The sequence below is a fragment of the Corvus cornix genome, chromosome 12 (genome assembly GCF_000738735.6).
Source record: "Corvus cornix cornix isolate S_Up_H32 chromosome 12, ASM73873v5, whole genome shotgun sequence".
Taxonomy (NCBI): domain Eukaryota; kingdom Metazoa; phylum Chordata; class Aves; order Passeriformes; family Corvidae; genus Corvus; species Corvus cornix.
In genome coordinates, this window is record NC_046342.1 from 3539136 (window position 1) to 3556800 (window position 17665).

The 17665-nt window shown below is 52.8% G+C and overlaps 2 protein-coding genes across 3 annotated transcripts in view; both read right to left on the minus strand.

Moving 5' to 3' along the window:
• IP6K1 (inositol hexakisphosphate kinase 1) overlaps positions 1-9441 on the minus strand; it is a 37090-nt gene extending 27649 nt beyond the window's left edge. Inside the window, exons 1-3 of one of the 2 annotated variants that reach the window (XM_039558909.1) lie at positions 9350-9441; positions 8915-8969; positions 4469-4568 (exon numbers count right to left, since the gene is read on the minus strand). The gene's annotated coding sequence lies outside the window, so the exon portion shown is untranslated. The other variant, XM_019280401.3, reaches the window with a different exon arrangement.
• A 1569-nt stretch (positions 9442-11010) lies between these two features.
• On the minus strand, positions 11011-17630 carry CDHR4 (cadherin related family member 4). The gene is given in 20 exon segments (XM_039559225.1): positions 11011-11248; positions 11376-11406; positions 11499-11565; positions 12539-12574; positions 12653-12792; positions 12872-13074; positions 13149-13296; positions 13377-13516; positions 13597-13812; positions 14005-14107; positions 14400-14550; positions 14641-14806; positions 14887-15023; positions 15097-15200; positions 15654-15749; positions 15866-15951; positions 16029-16191; positions 16263-16459; positions 16594-16694; positions 16696-17630. Coding segments are annotated over 20 exon segments (2460 nt in total). The 5' UTR covers positions 16815-17630; the 3' UTR covers positions 11011-11192.
• Between the last annotated feature and the right edge of the window lie 35 nt (positions 17631-17665).

Consider the following 17665-nt stretch of genomic DNA (forward strand, 5'->3'; position numbering starts at 1 on the left):
ATTGTGATTTTTTTCCCCATGAGAAAGTACCAAAGGAAGGCACATTCTTTTATACGGTATATTCTCATGTCCTGTAAACCCACTAAAAAAACAAACTAAAAACACTGAAAGAGAAAAAACTGAGCTCTGTGTTAGGGGGGAAAAAAAATCTCAATGCAAGTGCTGCAAGAAAGTAAACAAAGCCATGGAAAATCAAGGATGAAGGGCAACATTTCATTTCTGAGGTTTGGAAAGGAAAATAATGAGGTCTGTTAGAGCAAACATACTTTAGACAAAGACAGTGCACTAAATCTAGTACTTAATTTAAGTAGAATATATGACATAGTATCAGGGACTAAAAGCTAAGGTAGTCATTTCATTTGAAACTAGATAAAACTCTAAAGAGAATTTCATACAAGGATACCCTCATCCCTTGTGACATTAAAAAATTCAGTATGGCAAAACATACATGACACACAACTCAGGGTCAAGGAGGGGATTTTGATCTGGGCCTTTTCTTATCCTGTTACTCTCCCGAGGATCAGCATAATCTGCAAGGCTTTCAATCACTCATACCGAAAATCTTAAAGCTGTTAAAATACCTTGGGGTTGTTTTGTGGCTTGCAGCATGTTCTGGAAGGTAAAGGACAAAGAATTAACAGGAGGCCCAGCCACCTGAGTGGAAATGAAAGGCAATCTGAACCTGAGGCTGTCTTCTCAGGAGACGCATGCACCGGTCAGACAGTAACAACTTCAAGCTTGGCAAGGTGCTACACGTTCTGAAGGACAAAACCCCAAGCCTGGCACTTAAAAATGTCTGCCTGATCATTTTACCTAATCAGGAGCCAGCACAACCATCTTTTGGTACCTTCTAGCAAACCTCACACTTCCAAGGGATCCAACGTAACTTGAGTTTGCAAAAGGAAATATCCAAGGGAGCTCTGAAAACAGTTCACTCCACTATATTTCTCAAGCACCTTCCAAAGGGACTTTTAATATTCCCAATCTTCATTATTACTCTCCTATATACCAACCCTGCCCAGTAGGCTCCTTGAAATGCTCTACCACACCAACCAGTTCTGTCTGAGGGTTTGAAACAAGAAACTTCTCCTCTTCATTTGAAGCGAAGAATCAGACAAAGCCTATATTTAACTTCCTGTTCACTGAAGCAGTCGTAAACAAGCTCCTGTAAGCACTCTACAGGTCACAAATTCCCAGTATCTTATCCAAATGTTAAGCTGCTGAAGTGGATCTCAAAGCTCCTTCCAACAGGCTTTCTAGTGTGCCACTCACAACAACTGAGGCCACTGGTTACATAAGAGATGTAAAGCCAAAGCAAAAAGTATGTTAAACCTGATATATTGTCAAATTGGTTTGTAGATAATTAAATGCAGCACCTGCATATACACAAAAAAATAAATTTCTTCTGCCCCACATGCTAAAAAAGCACAGCACACTCATCTGGAAGTCATACAAACTGATGCAGGCTTGTTTCTAATAGCAAAAACTCTCTTAAGTGTATTACAGCTACCTTGGTTTTTCACACTTTAAATTCTTCTAAAGATACTGGAAGGATATGTTGCAGGTTGGTTTGAGTTGGGTTTTTTTTCTACAAAATAACAGTCTGCTAAATCACATGTATTCTCACAGCCACAATACATCACAGGCTGTGTATAGCTAGGGAAAGCAAATTTCGCTTTAATTTTCTCTTCCAGATCAATAAAGTGTGATAATACGTGCCAAAAGCGTATCATCTCAGGCTGAAAAACACAAAATAACAAACATTATGGATGGAAAATAACACACAGTTCTCTTCCTTGAGAGTCATAAAAAAATTGCAAATGACAGGAAACCTGAAACAAAGTGCCTTGCACTCACACGAGAGTCAACCTGGCAAGCTCACTACTACAGGACACTGATCTTTAGCAGAATTCTTAAAAAGTTTTGAATTTTCTTCTGGTCATCCCGTCACAATAGGATGAATTCCAAAAAACATAGAAGTCTCAAACACTTCGCCATCTAACTTGTGATTTTTAATTGCCAGGTTTTAGGAAGACATTTTAACTGCAGTGAATAAAGACCTTGGTTCACTTCTGGCTGGCAAATGATACAATACCCTTAACTATTTTAACTAAGAATATTTGAATCAAGCTGCATTCACAAATCAGAATTAATTTTTAAGACAACTGGTTTTTGTCATTAGGTGAACCAAATTGTCAATAGGATCCATTTTCTAAGCTGCTGAAATTCATTGGAAGTGTCAGTGCTAAGGATGCTACATAACTAACACACAGACAACAGGAATGGAAATTTCTGTGATCTTACTTAACTAAAGCTAAGAATAATTAAAGGGAAAAACAGAAACCCCCAAGTGCTGTTATCACAGGAGAAAAAAAAAAAAAAAAAACAATGTGCAGAGCACCTGAGGAAGAGTGAAAACTATTTGGATTCTGCATGTTGCACAACAGTGATACCTATTCAGTCTGACTAAAATAGAGGTTTTTCCTCAGTTCTATAAAAATAAAAGATGCATAAAGCATGGCTGATAATGCTTACTTGTTCACATTTAGCTTACTGTCAAATTTAATAAGTCTATTCAGGTCAACATTTGTGGTAAGAACTGTGAAGTATTAAGACCTCAATTACATAAAGATTTATGCCCAAGTAAAGGAAATGCCCCTTGCACAGCATAAGAAAATACAATATTTGGTTTTAATGGAAAATAAAGCAAACCATTCCATTATTTGCAAAAGTACGGGTATCCATAAAGATTTTATACAGTGTAACATTTAATCTAAGTAAAATCCACATCTTCAAGATTAACATGATGTGGGTTTAATACAGGAAGTGTGGGGGTGTTTAAGAAATTATCTAAAAAAAACCTGCATATGTATTGTTTCAACACAAACTGAGCTTCAGACTGCTTCAACAATTCTTCTGGGACACACTCAAAAGACTGAAGTTAGAAGTTCTTTTTATTTCCGTATTTGTGAGATCAGAGTCAACCCCTGTGAATCCAACAGGTCTATTCCTCAGATGTGTCACACAGCTTTATACAAAGACCACAGCTTGGGAAAGTGGAATAAACCTTCCACCAAGCAGCAAGTACTGTGAGGGTCTTCCAAAACTCCAGGACTTTACCATTTTTTTAACCAACAAAGCAATGTAAGAGCACCATATCTCATCTTCTGCAATAGCTCCAGCAATTTCATGGCAGTTACTTGATGGTTTGATTCAGACACTGAGTAAGACACAGGACTATGGAGCCCCCAGGCCTCTTTCCCAAATCCTTCCTGCTTTAAATAACTCACCGACATCTGCACTCCGTAGTGCACTGATTTTGGTGCTCAAAGCTGCTTATCGCCTATAGTTAGCTGTAATGAGATCATGACTGCTCCCCACACGTGCTTAAGCTGCTCAGACAGTACTGTCAAAGGACACAGAACAAACAGCCAGCCCTATCTTCTTGTGCCCTTTTAAGATTTCTAAACTCACTTTCAGGAATGCTTGACAATACTTTGATACCAACAGTGGACAATGTTAATTGGAATTAAAGAGCACGTGACATTTTGCATTAACCCGCTCTGGAAGTTTAAAAAATTGAGGAAAATGCAGCTCAGCATAGAACTACAGGGAGAGAAAAAAAGAAAAATGTCAGAACAGAATATATAAGCTATACAGTAGTTTAGCTTTAGAGCAGAACTTAAGGTAGCAGTGACAGACACGGGAGCATGCCCTGAAGAGAAGGCACCACATGTCTCCTCTCCCTACCCCAGGAAGGTAGTTGTGGAGCTCAGCTTCTCTGGTCATTACCTTCTGCATTTCAAACTAAGACAGAACATTAGGCACACAGGTCAGGGGCCTCTCCACCAGAAAACTGAACTGTGTGACAACCACTGTTTAAACACACCGTGTCTCAAGAAAACGAGGTTATTTGAGTCTGTTTATACCACAGGTATACTGAGTCATATCTTTGTTGATAAAGAACTGGGGGAAAACAGGTATGATAGACTTTCTTCCAAATTCAGGACAGCACAAAGTAACCTCTTTGAAACTGAAAGACTATCAGATCAGCCTTATCAACTTTCAGCAAACTAACTTCAGAATAGAAAGGAAAAAAGGAGACAATGATAAGAGTTCTGAAATCATCGTAAGGTGATTCAGCTGAACATCAGCCACCTAAATGGCCAGAATTACTAGAGCATGAGTGAGCCTCCAGATCTTGGAATTTTAGCTCTTATTACAAAGAACTGACACTGATTTCGTGAATGAACAGAACTGAATTTTTCACTCTGTGCTAGTGCACTTACCTGGGTGTGCCTGTAGTAGCCTTCAAAGATAAGAGCAAAACTCCCACAAACTGTATCTACATATCCTTACTTGAAGGGTAAAATTACAAAGGGAGAGGTAAAAAGCAAGTGTTTATTTCTCTTTGCACGATCTCTAAGGTGGCTGCATATGTATTCTGAGCAAAACAGAAGAAAGTTACCTTAGAGATGTCACCCAAGCTCCTTTGGCTGAGCAGTCACTGGAATATGGAGCCAACTTCTCACAATCAAGAGGGAGCAGGACCCCAGAAGCAAGTCAGCCTGCAAGATGATGTATGGAAACGAGTTAGCAAGAGCTAAATTAGCTTTTATTTAGATCTTTACTTGCTTGTCAACTAGGAATGTTTGAGAGCATGCCTCCCCTAGAGATTGGGACTGGAATTCACAGCAAGTTCCTTTCAGGATGCAGATGCTCTCACTCATTCCTGCGGGCTCTGACAGATGCTCTTTACCAAACCCACCAGCAGGGCTGAGGGGACACACTGTCCCCAGTTGCCTCAGCCACCCTCAGCTGAAAATTCCCAACCAGGGGTGGAGCAGAGCAGGATGCATGACTGTTCCTCACCAGGCAGGGATGGCCATTAGGGAAGAAAGGTTGAAGCAGAGTATATTAAACCGTAGCAGCTGAACAGGCCTGGCTGTAGGCCCCAATACAAGGGAGGTAGCAGTTGGCAAAAGCAGCAGGACAGCTGGTGAAGGAGATAACCTTTCTAACTACAAAAGCTAAATCAGAGACAGCTTATCTACTGCAGCTCCCAAACACGTGTAGTGACGTCCTACCAGGATAGGCACATCCATCTCATAACCTCCTTCACTGCTTTTATCAGATTTGGTTGACACAGATCTTCTACTAATATAATTATGGCAGCTATGTCTGTGTTGTTTTTCAACAAAACAACTGCACCCATTTTAACTATTGTGGGCACATTATACAGATAGAGAGGTACCCTTTAACAGCAAAGCTTATTCCTTTACTCCCAAAGAAAGGGTTCAAACATTAATGACACCACATACTGACAGGGGTGATGCAAAATAAATGCAAGCTGAAGAAGCTTGTCTTTTACACACAGTTCACGCCACCCAAAATGCACATGGAGGAGCCTATGGAAATAAACAAAGGCAAAGCATTTGCACCTCAGTACCATCTGCAGAGTGGTGCACACCAGCATGGACTACATAGGAAGCAGAGGCAGCCCAACACACTGATTAAGAGAACTGCATCTATTAGGAAGCACATCTACCCGAACAGCACACTGGGAAATCCAAAAATAACAGCTGCTGCCACATCAGAACGGCACAACAGTGCGCACAGGCGATGCCTGCAAAACAGAAACTAAGCAGCCACGCACACACACTTCCTCCCCCCACCACCCCTAGGACACCAGCAACAAACCTGATACTAAACACTGGCCAGCATCCTGCTCTGCATTCCTGTCACATCAGGAATAGAAATGAGGGAAACTGCTAGCTGCTGCTCCATATAGCTGAAGGGCTCCTTCAGTTTACAGCACGTAACACAAATACTTGACATGACTGTTGCAGAGGGTTCTGTCGCATTTTCTTTTCTTTTGCTCCTTTTCTCGAGCTCACCCATTTCAAATCTCACTGGGGACCCTCTGTTCTTACTAGACTTGTTTTTGATACATTCCCTCTCAAAGACTGAGAGGTCTGAAATAAAAGCAGTTGTTCCTAGGCAAGTCACATTATATAAACAAGCAAGCAGAGAGCCACACACAAACTCTGCAAGTCAAGTTCAACACTAAAACCTATCCAGCACCAAAACTGACAATGTGACACTGTCAAATGCAAGCGTAAATAAATTAGACTGCAGCTTTTTGTCAGTGCTAAGTTCTGAGACTACAAATCCCAGCATCAACACTCCACTGTGATGCTCACATCTCCAACACGTTACAAGCTAATTTGTGATGGACAGATTGGGGGAATCTACTGACAGCAAGTGAAATGCCTGGGTTACACTGCAATAATCAAGGCCTCTGACAGATTTTCCATGGTGTCTGCATTTCAACCACAGATGGAAGAAATGCACCTCCTCTAGAGCACAGGTTCTGGATATCCAACTTCAAACTTAGCACCTACATTTCTTATCCCAATGGAAAGCACAGTCAGTGCCACCCCACTCCGAGAGTGCCAGGCAGAATTTACCAGATCCACAAAAACCTTTAGGCATGGAGAAATCAACTAAAACCTGAAATGTGAAAAGAGATCAAACCTTTTTACAAACATTTGGTGATCCACTGGACCAAAGACACTGTGCCCTGTAAGCAAATGGGCAACAAATAGCCCCAAGCTTGTACAGGGCTCCTCATCTCGCAGCAGTAAAGCTCAATAAGGTCACATTTCAGAGTTTGATCATTTTACCCAAAATGAATAAGCTCCATATGTGTGGGAGAAAAGGAAAGAAACAAACCAGGCAGCTCAGATGGGATGAGGAGAGCATGCAGCTGTGTGATTAAGAAGAAATCATAATGCTTGTTTAAAAGGCCAGTTAGCTGATTAAGGACACAGGTACTACTCCAGCCTTGGGCACTTTTTTGACCTCTGAGTGCTTGCTACTCTAACCTTGACTTTTCACTACGTGCAATGCAACACAGAATAACTTCCAAGTCAGTTGACCTGCCCACAATCTGCCAAGAGAGGGGATCTCAAAGCACATCTAATTTTTCTTTCTATATTATTTTTATAAGGACATGCCCAGTGCTGTCAACCTGATGATGAGGCACACGATGATTCACAGAAGGAGAGAAGCATGGGCACTACTGTTTCATTTAATTTTTAAATACATGTAAAAATGTGGTTTAAAATCGTATTTACATATAAGAGAATAGATAATGTAAAAATACATTGTTGCACTCTTACACAGTCACACTGCAGATTACCCTGAGCTCGGATAAGATCCCATTCCTACACCAGCCCCATTTCCCTTGCACCTGTAAAATCATTTAAGCACCCACAAAGCTGGGTAGAAAAACAGTTTGTCTTCAGCTTGATCAGTCTGTAAGTCAGGGAACTCTGATTCTCACCTGCACAGGCACCAGCAAAAAGGCAAGAAACTCCTATGGGTTGCAGTCTATACTTACATGATCTGAAGTACCTGTGAAACCACACATGGAACATGAAACTGGTGATCAGAAGGAGATCTTAAAAACTGTTCCTTTTTTCATCTCAACAGATAATCATGATGCTTACTTGCTCTTCTTCTAGGCAAGAAACATGCAAAACTGCCACAAAGTGCCTAATGAAAAACCAGAGGGTCCAGGAGAGTCTCCTACCAGCATATCCTACTCTTTCAATCAGAGATTCCTACGTTAATGCATCAGCTTCCCCCTCCAGGAGCTAAGGATCACTTCCCCTGTTCTCCCAAAAGTCCTTATTAGACTTAAAGTAAAGGCAATGCCATGAAAAAGGACATTTCAGATCAGCCTAACAGGCTCTAACCAGGATGGCACAGGTTGTACATCCATGCACCTGGAAACGGTTCTGCTGAAAAAGCTGAAAGGGTATGAAACACTCTCTACGAAAGAAAAACAAAAATCAGCATTAGGACAATTCAAAACATTGACAAGACAAGAGTTTGATGCAGTTGAAAAAGCAACCCAATGTTATCTTGCTTTACAGAGCTCACAGCTAAATCTTTTCACAACCTACCACTTTCCTTCCAGCTCCAAAACAAAGCACTTACCTTAGGTCAGGGCTAAACTAACCCAGAAAAATACTTCACAATCTAAATAATAAGAATTTGGTACATGGGATTAGGAGAGACCTGTTTAGGGTTACAGTGATAAACATGCAATAACTGATACATCTAATTCTGAAGCACTTTGAAGCTCCTGACAGAACTTCTCTAAAAAGGAAATCAGAGTCTTAGTTCAGTGATATGCAAGGATATGCATTATTATTTTTCTCCATCAGAAGCCTGACCACACACACAAGTGTTAGCCTATCAGCTGCAGGTGACAATTCACTACAATGAGACTTCTACAAGACACTACTGCATATTACTTTGTGAGACAAGCTACTAACTATGTTTACACAGCCCAAACAATCACAGAAACACTACATTAAGAATGAACAGAGACCCAAGCCCACACCATTCTGGCACCATTCAGTGCTTCTTTAGCAAAGGTCAATTTTGGAATCCAGCTCTGGAAGCTCTGAATACCAAGTTAAGCCAGGTGAACCTGGAGGGACGAAAAGCAGATGGAGCAAAAACAGAGCAAGACAGGTTGAAATGAGAAAGGCAGCACACACCGAAGTATATTGCTTGGAGAAAAAAAAAATAAATAAAAGGGCTGATGCTGAGCTTAAAAATGAAGGAATTGGACCCTAGGACCAGTTTAAATTCAGAGTAGGTCAAAAACGATCAGGAGTCAGTACCACCTACCCTAATTCAACCCGTCCTTGGAAATGCCGGGGAAGGTTGGTCCCGGTCCAGGTCTGCAGCCCCATGAGCACACCTGCCCCGGGGGACTGCCAGGCACGCCGGGTGTCCCCACCCCACCGGGGCAGCCAGCGCTCCGGGACCACCCACACCCCTCCCCTGCCGGGGGGCAGCACGAACGGGCCCCCAGCCCCACCAGCCTCCTCACCATGTTGGTTTCATGTTACCGCCACGGTTTCCGAGCTCCTTCCTGCGCGCAGCTCCTGTGGAAGGGAACGAAGGGCACAAAGGGAGGGGACGCTCGCTCTGTCCGCTGGGCACTGCCCTGGCCCGGCACCGCGCTGCCCAGCCCGGGGAACCCCGCCCCGGCCGTGCCCCGCAGGGGAAAGCGCCCGGCTCTCACCGCCGCACACGCGGGGACGTGCCGGGCTCCCGCCAGCCCCTCCTCACGGGGCCGCGAACGGACCCCTCCAGCCCAGGCCCATCCCGGTGCTCGCTGCCCGCTCTTCCCAGCTGCTCACGGGGCCGTGCCTGTGTATACCCTCTCCGTTCACGGGGCCGCACCCGGGTCTCCCTCAAGCCAGCGCGCTCGGATCAGCCCCTCGCCCCTCAGCCCGGCCAGTCCCCGCCCGCCGCGGCTCACCGGGGCCGGCGCTGCCTGCCCGGCCGGGACACCGGAACGCGGAGCCCCAGCGCCGCCGCTCCCCGCCGCTCGAATCAACAACAAGATGGCGGCCCCCGAGCGGGCGGAGCTTGGCGCTGGCCGTCATAGCAACCGCGCCACCCAAAGCCCGCCCCGCCGCCCTCCGCGCCAATCCACACGCGAGCCCCGCCCCGCGGGGGCCCTCTCGGGACGCTGATAGGTTAAACTCAGTGTCGCTCAAGAGAGGAGCCGCCCCGCCCGCTCCCGAGCGCGGACGGCAGCGCACGTTAGGCGCACGTGACGCCCCCCAATGACGCGCCCCCTCACGGGCAGCGCCGTCTCATTGGCTGCCAGCGGGGAAGGGGGGGGCTCCGCCAATGGGCGCGGCCCGCGGCTCCGCGCTCCGAGCCCGCCCCCGGCAGCTCCGCGCTCCGAGCCGCCATTCCCGCTCCGAGCCCGCCCCCGGCAGCTCCGCGCTCCGAGCCGCCATCCCCGCTCCGAGCCCGCCCCCGGCAGCTCCGCGCTCCGAGCCGCCATCCCCGCTCCGAGCCCGCCCCCGGCAGCTCCGCGCTCCGAGCCGCCATCCCCGCTCCGAGCCCGCCCCCGGCAGCTCCGCGCTCCGAGCCGCCATCCCCGCTCCGAGCCTGCCCCCGGCGGCTCCGCGCTCCGAGCCGCCATCCCCGCTCCGAGCCCGCCCCCGGCAGCTCCGTGCTCCCCGCTCCGAACCCACCCCCGGCCGGTCTGCACTCCGTGCTGCCCGATACAAACCCACACCCAGCCGTCCCGCGGTCCGCGGACACGCTCAGAGCTCCCCGCCCCGAGCTCCCGGGGCCGCTCCGCGTCCCCCCACGGCCGCCGCTCCGAGCGGGGTGTCGCCAGTGGGACGAGCTCACGCACCATTCCGGTACAGTAAAGGGTTCAATTCCCGAACGGTCAGGGAAAAGGGTTCGGGGCAAAAGGGACCCTCAGGCAGAGTCACACAGGTGACCCCTTTCACTGTGAAATTTCACGGCTGGCTCCTGTCCCCCCTCCTTCCCCTTAGTCACCTACTCCCCAAATTAGTCTCTTCCCTCTTATCCCGACAGCGCTTCATTTCCCCGGGAGCTGCCAGGGAGGCGTCCCGCGGCGCGATCCTTTGAAATTCAAATAACCGGTTTCCCACCTCTCGCTGACTGACGCCTTCAAAGCTTCCCGCTGCTCCCAGCTCCTCCTGCGGCGTCCCGCTCACCTGCACCCCCGCTAATTCACTTTTCCTCCCAATTATCAACCCATCCACTCCGCCGACCAGCTGCTCATCCCACCCGTCTGCGCCTGCGAGCGCTGGAACAAAGCAGAGCTTGAGGGGGGTATGGGACTCGAGGCAAAAGTTTCTCAAAATTACCCGTGGCTGAGTTTTCTTGAACCAGATAACCATCCTGTGGAGGACTGCCCCGGCTGGGTCACATCCAGAGGCTACAGAGATGCTTCTGTCACTGAAGCAGACCTGGCCAAAGCTCTCGTAATATTTTTTGCAGTGCCGAGCCTGCTGCCACCCTTGTCCTGGGTCATGCCACTCACATCGCTGACGAGACAGTGCTAATGACCACCACAGCAGGACAGCCACCAGTGTCACTGCCCGGCAACGGGACTCCCTAAGGCAATCACAGCAGCATGTGCAATCTCTGACACCATTTATTAGGTCTGAGGTGGCTCAGGGTCTGGCTGCACCCCATGTGCAGCTGGTTTGGCCACAAAGGACGGGTCTCCTCCTTGGGGGTCACACCAGGTGTCTGCCAGAACCCAGTGCTCTACCCAGCACTGCCCACATGGAGCTGTGGGTCACAAGGAGCCCTTGTCAAGCCCTTCAGATCCAGCGCCGAGCCCCAGTGACGCTGTTGAAGAGATAATCCCTGCCGGTGCCTGAGATGGAGGCAGCACTCAGTCACTGCCCCGCGGGCCTGGTCCCCATCTCTCCTGTCCCCAGACCCCTCTGCCCTGGGGAACACAACCCGAGGCTGCTCTTGGGGCTGTGAGACAGGGCACTCACGTGGGTCCTGAGCACGGCCATCGAACTGTCCCTGTGTGGAGGAGAGACAGGAGTGGCTGCTGAGGGCCACAGGGTTCTTCCTGCCTCCCTGGCAGGGCACCCAGCATCGCTGCCACCACTTACTGGGCTGCTGGCATGTGGGTGTCCCTGTTCCTCCTTGCCCCTGGTGTGCTCCACCACATCCCAGGAGCTGCAGAAGGAAGAGAGCAAGGGGAGGGCACTGTCAGTGATGGGCCCCCAGCCTCAACCCTGAGAGATGCTGCTGGGAACAAGTTGCCAGCCAGGCTTTTCCCTGCCAGCTGCACCCAGTCGAGCCCATCAACCCTACCTGACTGTCCCCTGGCAAAGACGGGGATTGTGGCAGGGCCGCGCTCCCCCAAGTGCCTGAGAGCACCAAGCAGGCCTGCCACCACATCTGCTTGTTTCCCCATGTGCTGGCACACATCACTCTTGTGCTCAGAGGATGCTGTGCTGGGGGAGCTGCCAGGACCACCCAAAGGGGCTGAGCCCGATTCTTCTCCCTTGCATGGTCACTATGGCCCCAGTGCCACCAAGTACTGTGTCCCCAGCCTCACCAGTGAACCTGGATCCAGCTATGCATCACCTCGGGGCAGTTATGCCACCGGGGGTGGCTGTTATCCTGCCCGTGGGCTTGCATGTCTCCTCCTTGCTGTGCAGACACTTGGCACAGGCTGGCCTAGCATCTCTTCAGGCTCTCTCCTCTGTCACCTGTCACCATCAGTGATTCTCCAGGGGGTTGTGCAGCCTGGTCACCTTCTCCCTGTGAGCTTTCCCTGACAAATGGGGCTCACCCCTGCCAAACAGAGGCTCCCCTGGTGAGCTGCAGTTACCTCAGCCCTGGTGCCAGGACCCAGCCTTGCAGCAGGCATTGGCACCAGCACTGTGCCACCCCACCCTGTCCACTGCAGAGTTTGTGCCCCAGCCTGGCCATCGACATCACTGTCTACTGGCCAAATTGCTCTCTCTGCTCCCATAGTTCCCATCAGGGCTGCACCCTTGCCCTGGGCAGAGACAGCTCCCTGACACAGCAAGCCAGGGCAAAATGCAGAGTATATTAAACATCCCTATGTGCTGTGTCTTCCTGGCTACCTGCAAGGACAATACAACTGCCCATATGACTGCTCTAGCCATATAGCACTCACCTCTTGCCCAGGAACAGCTTGCCAGGGGCCCGGTTGCTGTGGGAGGAGCAGAAGGCAGCCGTGAACCCCTAGTCTTGCTCACTGTGCCATGCTGTGGGGTGGGCTGGGGCTCACCCGCACAGCAGGTTCCGCACCATGCAGCCCAGGGTGGCCAGCAGCAGGGCACCAGAGATGGTCAGCACGGCCACAAACCAGGCCGGCGGGTGCCACACTGCCTCTGTCTGCGTGACAACCAGCGGCTCCTTCGGCAGCGTCTGTGGAGGCACCGGGGTGAGGGGACATGGGAGGTTCAATGGACCTTGGAGCACCACCTGGTCAGTGCGCTCTGCTCACCGTGTGCTGGGTGGTGGTGCTGGGTGGCACTGGGGTGCTCCAGGGGGTGACGTGCACCACCAGTGCCACCACGCTGCTGCGGCGGCGGGCACCAGAGCCGCCCCACACCTCCACCAGTAGGACAAAGGTGCGGGGCCTGGCTTGGTCATTGGGGAGGTAGACAAGAGTGTTCCCTTCCAGCCGAAAGCGCCCATCCTCATTGCCTGGATGAGAGGGTCTGCTCAGTGTCACACCATGGTCGAGGGCTAGTTTGTGCCGTGGCTTGGCCATTCCTCACCTCCAACAATGGTGTATGTCAGCACGACACTGTCGGGGCTGCTGTGGCACACCAGGCGGGTGACAGGCTGGTGGCTGCCCGGGGACCCAGCCGTGATCCGCAGCTCCTGCACCTCAGGGATGCACACCGGCAGCTGGTCCGGAACAGCCTGCCAGGAGCAGGGGGAAGTGGTAGGGCACCCACAGTGCTCACACCCACCACAGCTCACCCAACGGGCTGCCCTCACACCTGCAGGCGCACGGACACATCACACAGGCGGCTCTGCCTCTTCCTTAGGTCCAGGTCATTGTGGGTGTCCGTCAGCTGCACCACCAGCCTGTAGCTCTTCTGCTGCTGGGAGTCCAGGGGTCCCACCACGCGGATCTCACCTGTGGAGTGGCGTGAGCTGCTGGGAACCGGTAGGTGCCATGGGGTGTGGCAGGGGCTGGGAAAGGGGCTGGGTGCTCACCAGTGTGCCTGTCAATGGAGAAGGGCTGTGCAGGCCCAGACCCCCCCTCCACACTGTACTCAAGGCTGTCCGGTGGGTAGTCGCGGTCAGTGCCAGCCACACGCCCCACGATGCTGCCGAAAGCTGCCGTCTCTGGCACAGTGAAGGTGGCACTGCTGGGGCACGCCGGTCTGAATTCGTTGACAGGTGTCACCGTCACAAGCACAGGCACACGGGCTGTGTGGCACACGGCAGCTCAGCCATGCTGGCACCACCCCACAGCCTGTGCCAGGCTGTGTGACATGGGGACAGGGGCACCAGCCCTGGGGTGGGCATCTCTGGGGCAGCAGGAAAGGAATGTTTCCTCTGTGATCTGCTGGTTTGGGATTGGGAAAGGTCTTTTCCCACCCTAGGGACATGGGCACTCACTGCTCTGTAGGGGCTGCCCTCCCACTGTCACCACAATGGTGGCCGTGAACTGGAAGCCCAGAGCAGCCATGGCCTCCGAATCATAGTCCAGTGTGGCGTTGACCTGCCAAGCCAGGAGGGAAGTGTCAGACAGAGCTGAGATGCCCTGCAAAGCTGAGATACCCTGTAAGGCTAGAGCATCCCGCAAAGCCAGGGTGTCCCACAAAGCTGTGATGACAGGGGAGAAGGAGGGAGCAAGTGAGGAGAACAAGCAGGCCTTGGGGAGCAGGAAGCCCTGAGGAGCCCTGGCCCAGAATCTGGCATGACAGCACATGTCACAGGGTCCCACTTGTCCCACCGGGCTCCCAGGGTCTAGGCTTGCTGTCCACCTGGGCACTGACCATGACCCTGCTCACCTTCAGCCGTGGCCCCTCCATGCAGAAGTGGGAGTGGGAGGAGGGAGGCCCCTCAAGAGCATAGTGCAGACACTCATCAGTGCTGGTGGAGTCGGTGCACCTCAGTGTCACCAAGGTGGTGCCAGGGGACACCGTTTCGAGCACCTGGGACCTGTGGCAGGGCAGCCAGCAGCTCAGCCTCTGTCCCATGTCCTGGGTGCAGCAGAGAGTCCCACACCCCCCACTCCCCCCTGAACCATACACAAAGACGGCTGGGACACATCTTGGTGCCTGGCGGTCTGTCCCCTGCACAGTGATGTTGACCGTGGCGGTGGCGTGGTCGTCGGGATGCAGCGCATTGTAAGCCCGGATGAGGAGGTGGGCACGGATCACCTCCAGCCGGCGGGTGCTGCGGATCTCACCTGTCACTGCAGGAGGAGCCACGGCCTCGCACTGGGCACAGGGATAGGGACAGGGCATCCCTGGGGACTCCTGCTGCCCTGCTCACCCTCGTCAATGGTGAAGAGCGCGGGTGCCACAGGAGCAAGGATGGCATAGCGGACATTGTCACCTCTGGCATAGACCCGTGTGACCACCTCCCAGGGGCCAATGCCTTCTGTCACCGTCACAGCCCAGTGCGGCTTGCTGCAGGCGAGGTGGGCAATGTGGCACCGTCTGATGCCACCAGCACCCCCTTTCCTGTCCCAACCCCACTCACAGGAAGGTGATGCGGGGACGGCGCGATGGCAGCACCTCCACCCTTACAGCCCCACTGCAGTTGTGCCCGTGACGATCCATCACCTCAATCTCCAACCTGAACGTCTGTGGGGCAGCACCGGGGCAGCTGTGGGACAGCCCCGAGTGGCACTAATGATGGGGATGGGGACAGGGATAGGGATGAGGATAGTAATAGGGACAGGGACAGGAATAGCAAAGAGATGGGAACAGAAACAGGGACAGAGACAAAGAAGGAGAGGGGGCAAGAGATGAGAATGGGGCTTGGAGCAGGAACAGAGGTGGAAAGAGGGGTAGAGATGGAGACGAGTATGAACTGGAGACTAGAATGGGCAGGCATACAGACAGGGATGAGGATAGGGCCAGAACCTGAGATGCAGAAGGGGATGGGGACAGGGCTGGGGCCATCCTGGGTTCAAGGGGAGACAGGAGCCTAATGAGAAGAGCAGGATGTGGAGAGATGCGGGCAATGCCAGCATGAGGCTAAGCCCCAGCAGACTAAGAGGTGTCTGTGACCAACCTGAGGCTGCTGGTGCCCACCTGGTTGTCCTTGTTGGGGTCAAAACCATTGTCAGGAGCCAGCACCAGGCCCCGGCGGGTGAGTGTGAGTGGTGTGTTGTGGTTTCGGAGCCTGAACTGCAGAAAGGAGGGTGATGAGAACCCCTGTTCCACTCCTCCACACCCGGGGTTCTGCTGTCTCCAAGGCTGCTCCCTTCTATGGGGGTTTGGGCCCCCAGGGAACTGCCACTCACCGTCAGCCCGCCAAGCGGCTGCCGCAGCACTGCATACAGGGGTGTCCGGGGTGCCACGTCGGCCAGCACCTCCACCACATCACCCTCTGGAGCACAGCACGGCTGTGGGAGCTTGGTACTGGCTGGCACCCACAGCCCCCACTGCCCTGTGCCCGTTTCCTACCTGCACTGGCAAAGGGGGTATCACACCGCAGCACCTGCCCCGTTGTCACCCGGACAAAGAGCCGCCCTTCCACCTCATCCTCACCGGGACAAGCAGCCCGCAGGATCAGCGTGTACTGGTTCACCTGGCGGGCATCGAGCTCCGCACCAGCACGCAGTGTCACCTGCCGTGGGGACACGTAACTCAGCAGGGCGCCTGCCAGCTCCTGCCCCACTCCCTGTTCCCCAGCCGCACCTCTGCCCGGAACGTGGTGGCATCCGTGGGGTCAGAGCTGATGGCAATGGAGTTGAAGGGGTGGTCAGGCTCAATGGTATCCAGAGTGACATTGGGGCTGCTGCTTGAGTTGCTGCAGGACACGGTCACCTCAGCCACGCGGGTGCCTGGTACTGTGTCCTCACTCAGGGCCACCACACGTGGCAAGTCAGGCAGGACTGGTGGGAGACCCCAGGGACCACTGATGGCTCATCCAGTTGTGCTTATGGAGCTCTGCTGCTGCACCTAAGCACCAGTGCAGGCACACGTCTCCCTGCAAGGCACAGCTGGGTCCAGGGCAACCCACTCTTACCTGTTGCTCTGACGAAAGTCCCTGCAAAGAGGACAGTGTCACCCCAGCCTGCCAGATGTGCCCCAGCAATGCCCTGGGGAGGCCCCAGAATTCCCTCTGTGATGCTCTGATGAAACCCCAGTGGTGTCTGGAAATGCCACAGTGATGCCCTTAAGATGCCCCAGTAACACCCTGGCAATGCTGAGGACACTCTGAGGACACCCTGGTAATGCCCTGAGCATGCTCCAGTGATGCCCCCTCCTTGCCTCAACCCAGCCAGGCAGCTGCCAATCCCTCTGCCCATCCTGGGGTCAGCCCCAGGCATGTGGGAGAAACCGAGGAGAGCCTCCCCTCTGTCGCCTTCCTCTCAGTCATCCAGCAAGGATCTGGCAAAGAGCGCCTCCAACATTGTGACCTTGAAGCACCTACCTGAGACACAGAGGCTGAGGAGGAGGAAGGTGAGGTGTCCGTGCATGCCCATGGCTCGCTGGGTGTTTGGGACAAGCTGAAGCCGGTTGCCAGGGGTGCTCGGCACCACCCCGGCCCGGCGTCACGCCGTCCATCCACACCCGTGGTGGCCCGCCCGGCCAGGGAAGGGACAGGGCACAGCTCCAGTGCCCCCAGCTCTGCACGCCGCCGCTTCCAGCCCCTCGCCACTCGCAGCTCCGTGGGGTTTGGCTGCCACCCCACGCTGCTTCACCACGCGGCACGCTCGGAACCGGGAAAATTAGCTGGGAGGTAATTTTTGGCCGTGTTCTCGTTCATTTGCAAACCAGTGCCGCTTCTCCCAGGATCCCCATTAAGCGCTATTAGTTCCCAATTACGGGCGCTGCGGCCAGGGTCACTCTTCCCTTCCCTCCTCCAGCGCCCAGCCCGGCTCTGGCAGCCCGGTGGCGGGGGGTGCCAGCGGTGGGTGCCTCCGCCGGGGCCCTGTACCGGGGCTGCCCTCCTTCCCGCCGGGGCATACCGGGCTCCGGGACCCCCGGTACCCGAGGTGCTGCCGGCTGGGACACAGATCCCGCCTGGCCCGGCGGTGCCCGGGTGGTGCCCGGCGCGGGGCCCCGGGGCGGCGGGGAGGGGTCCGTGGGCGGGG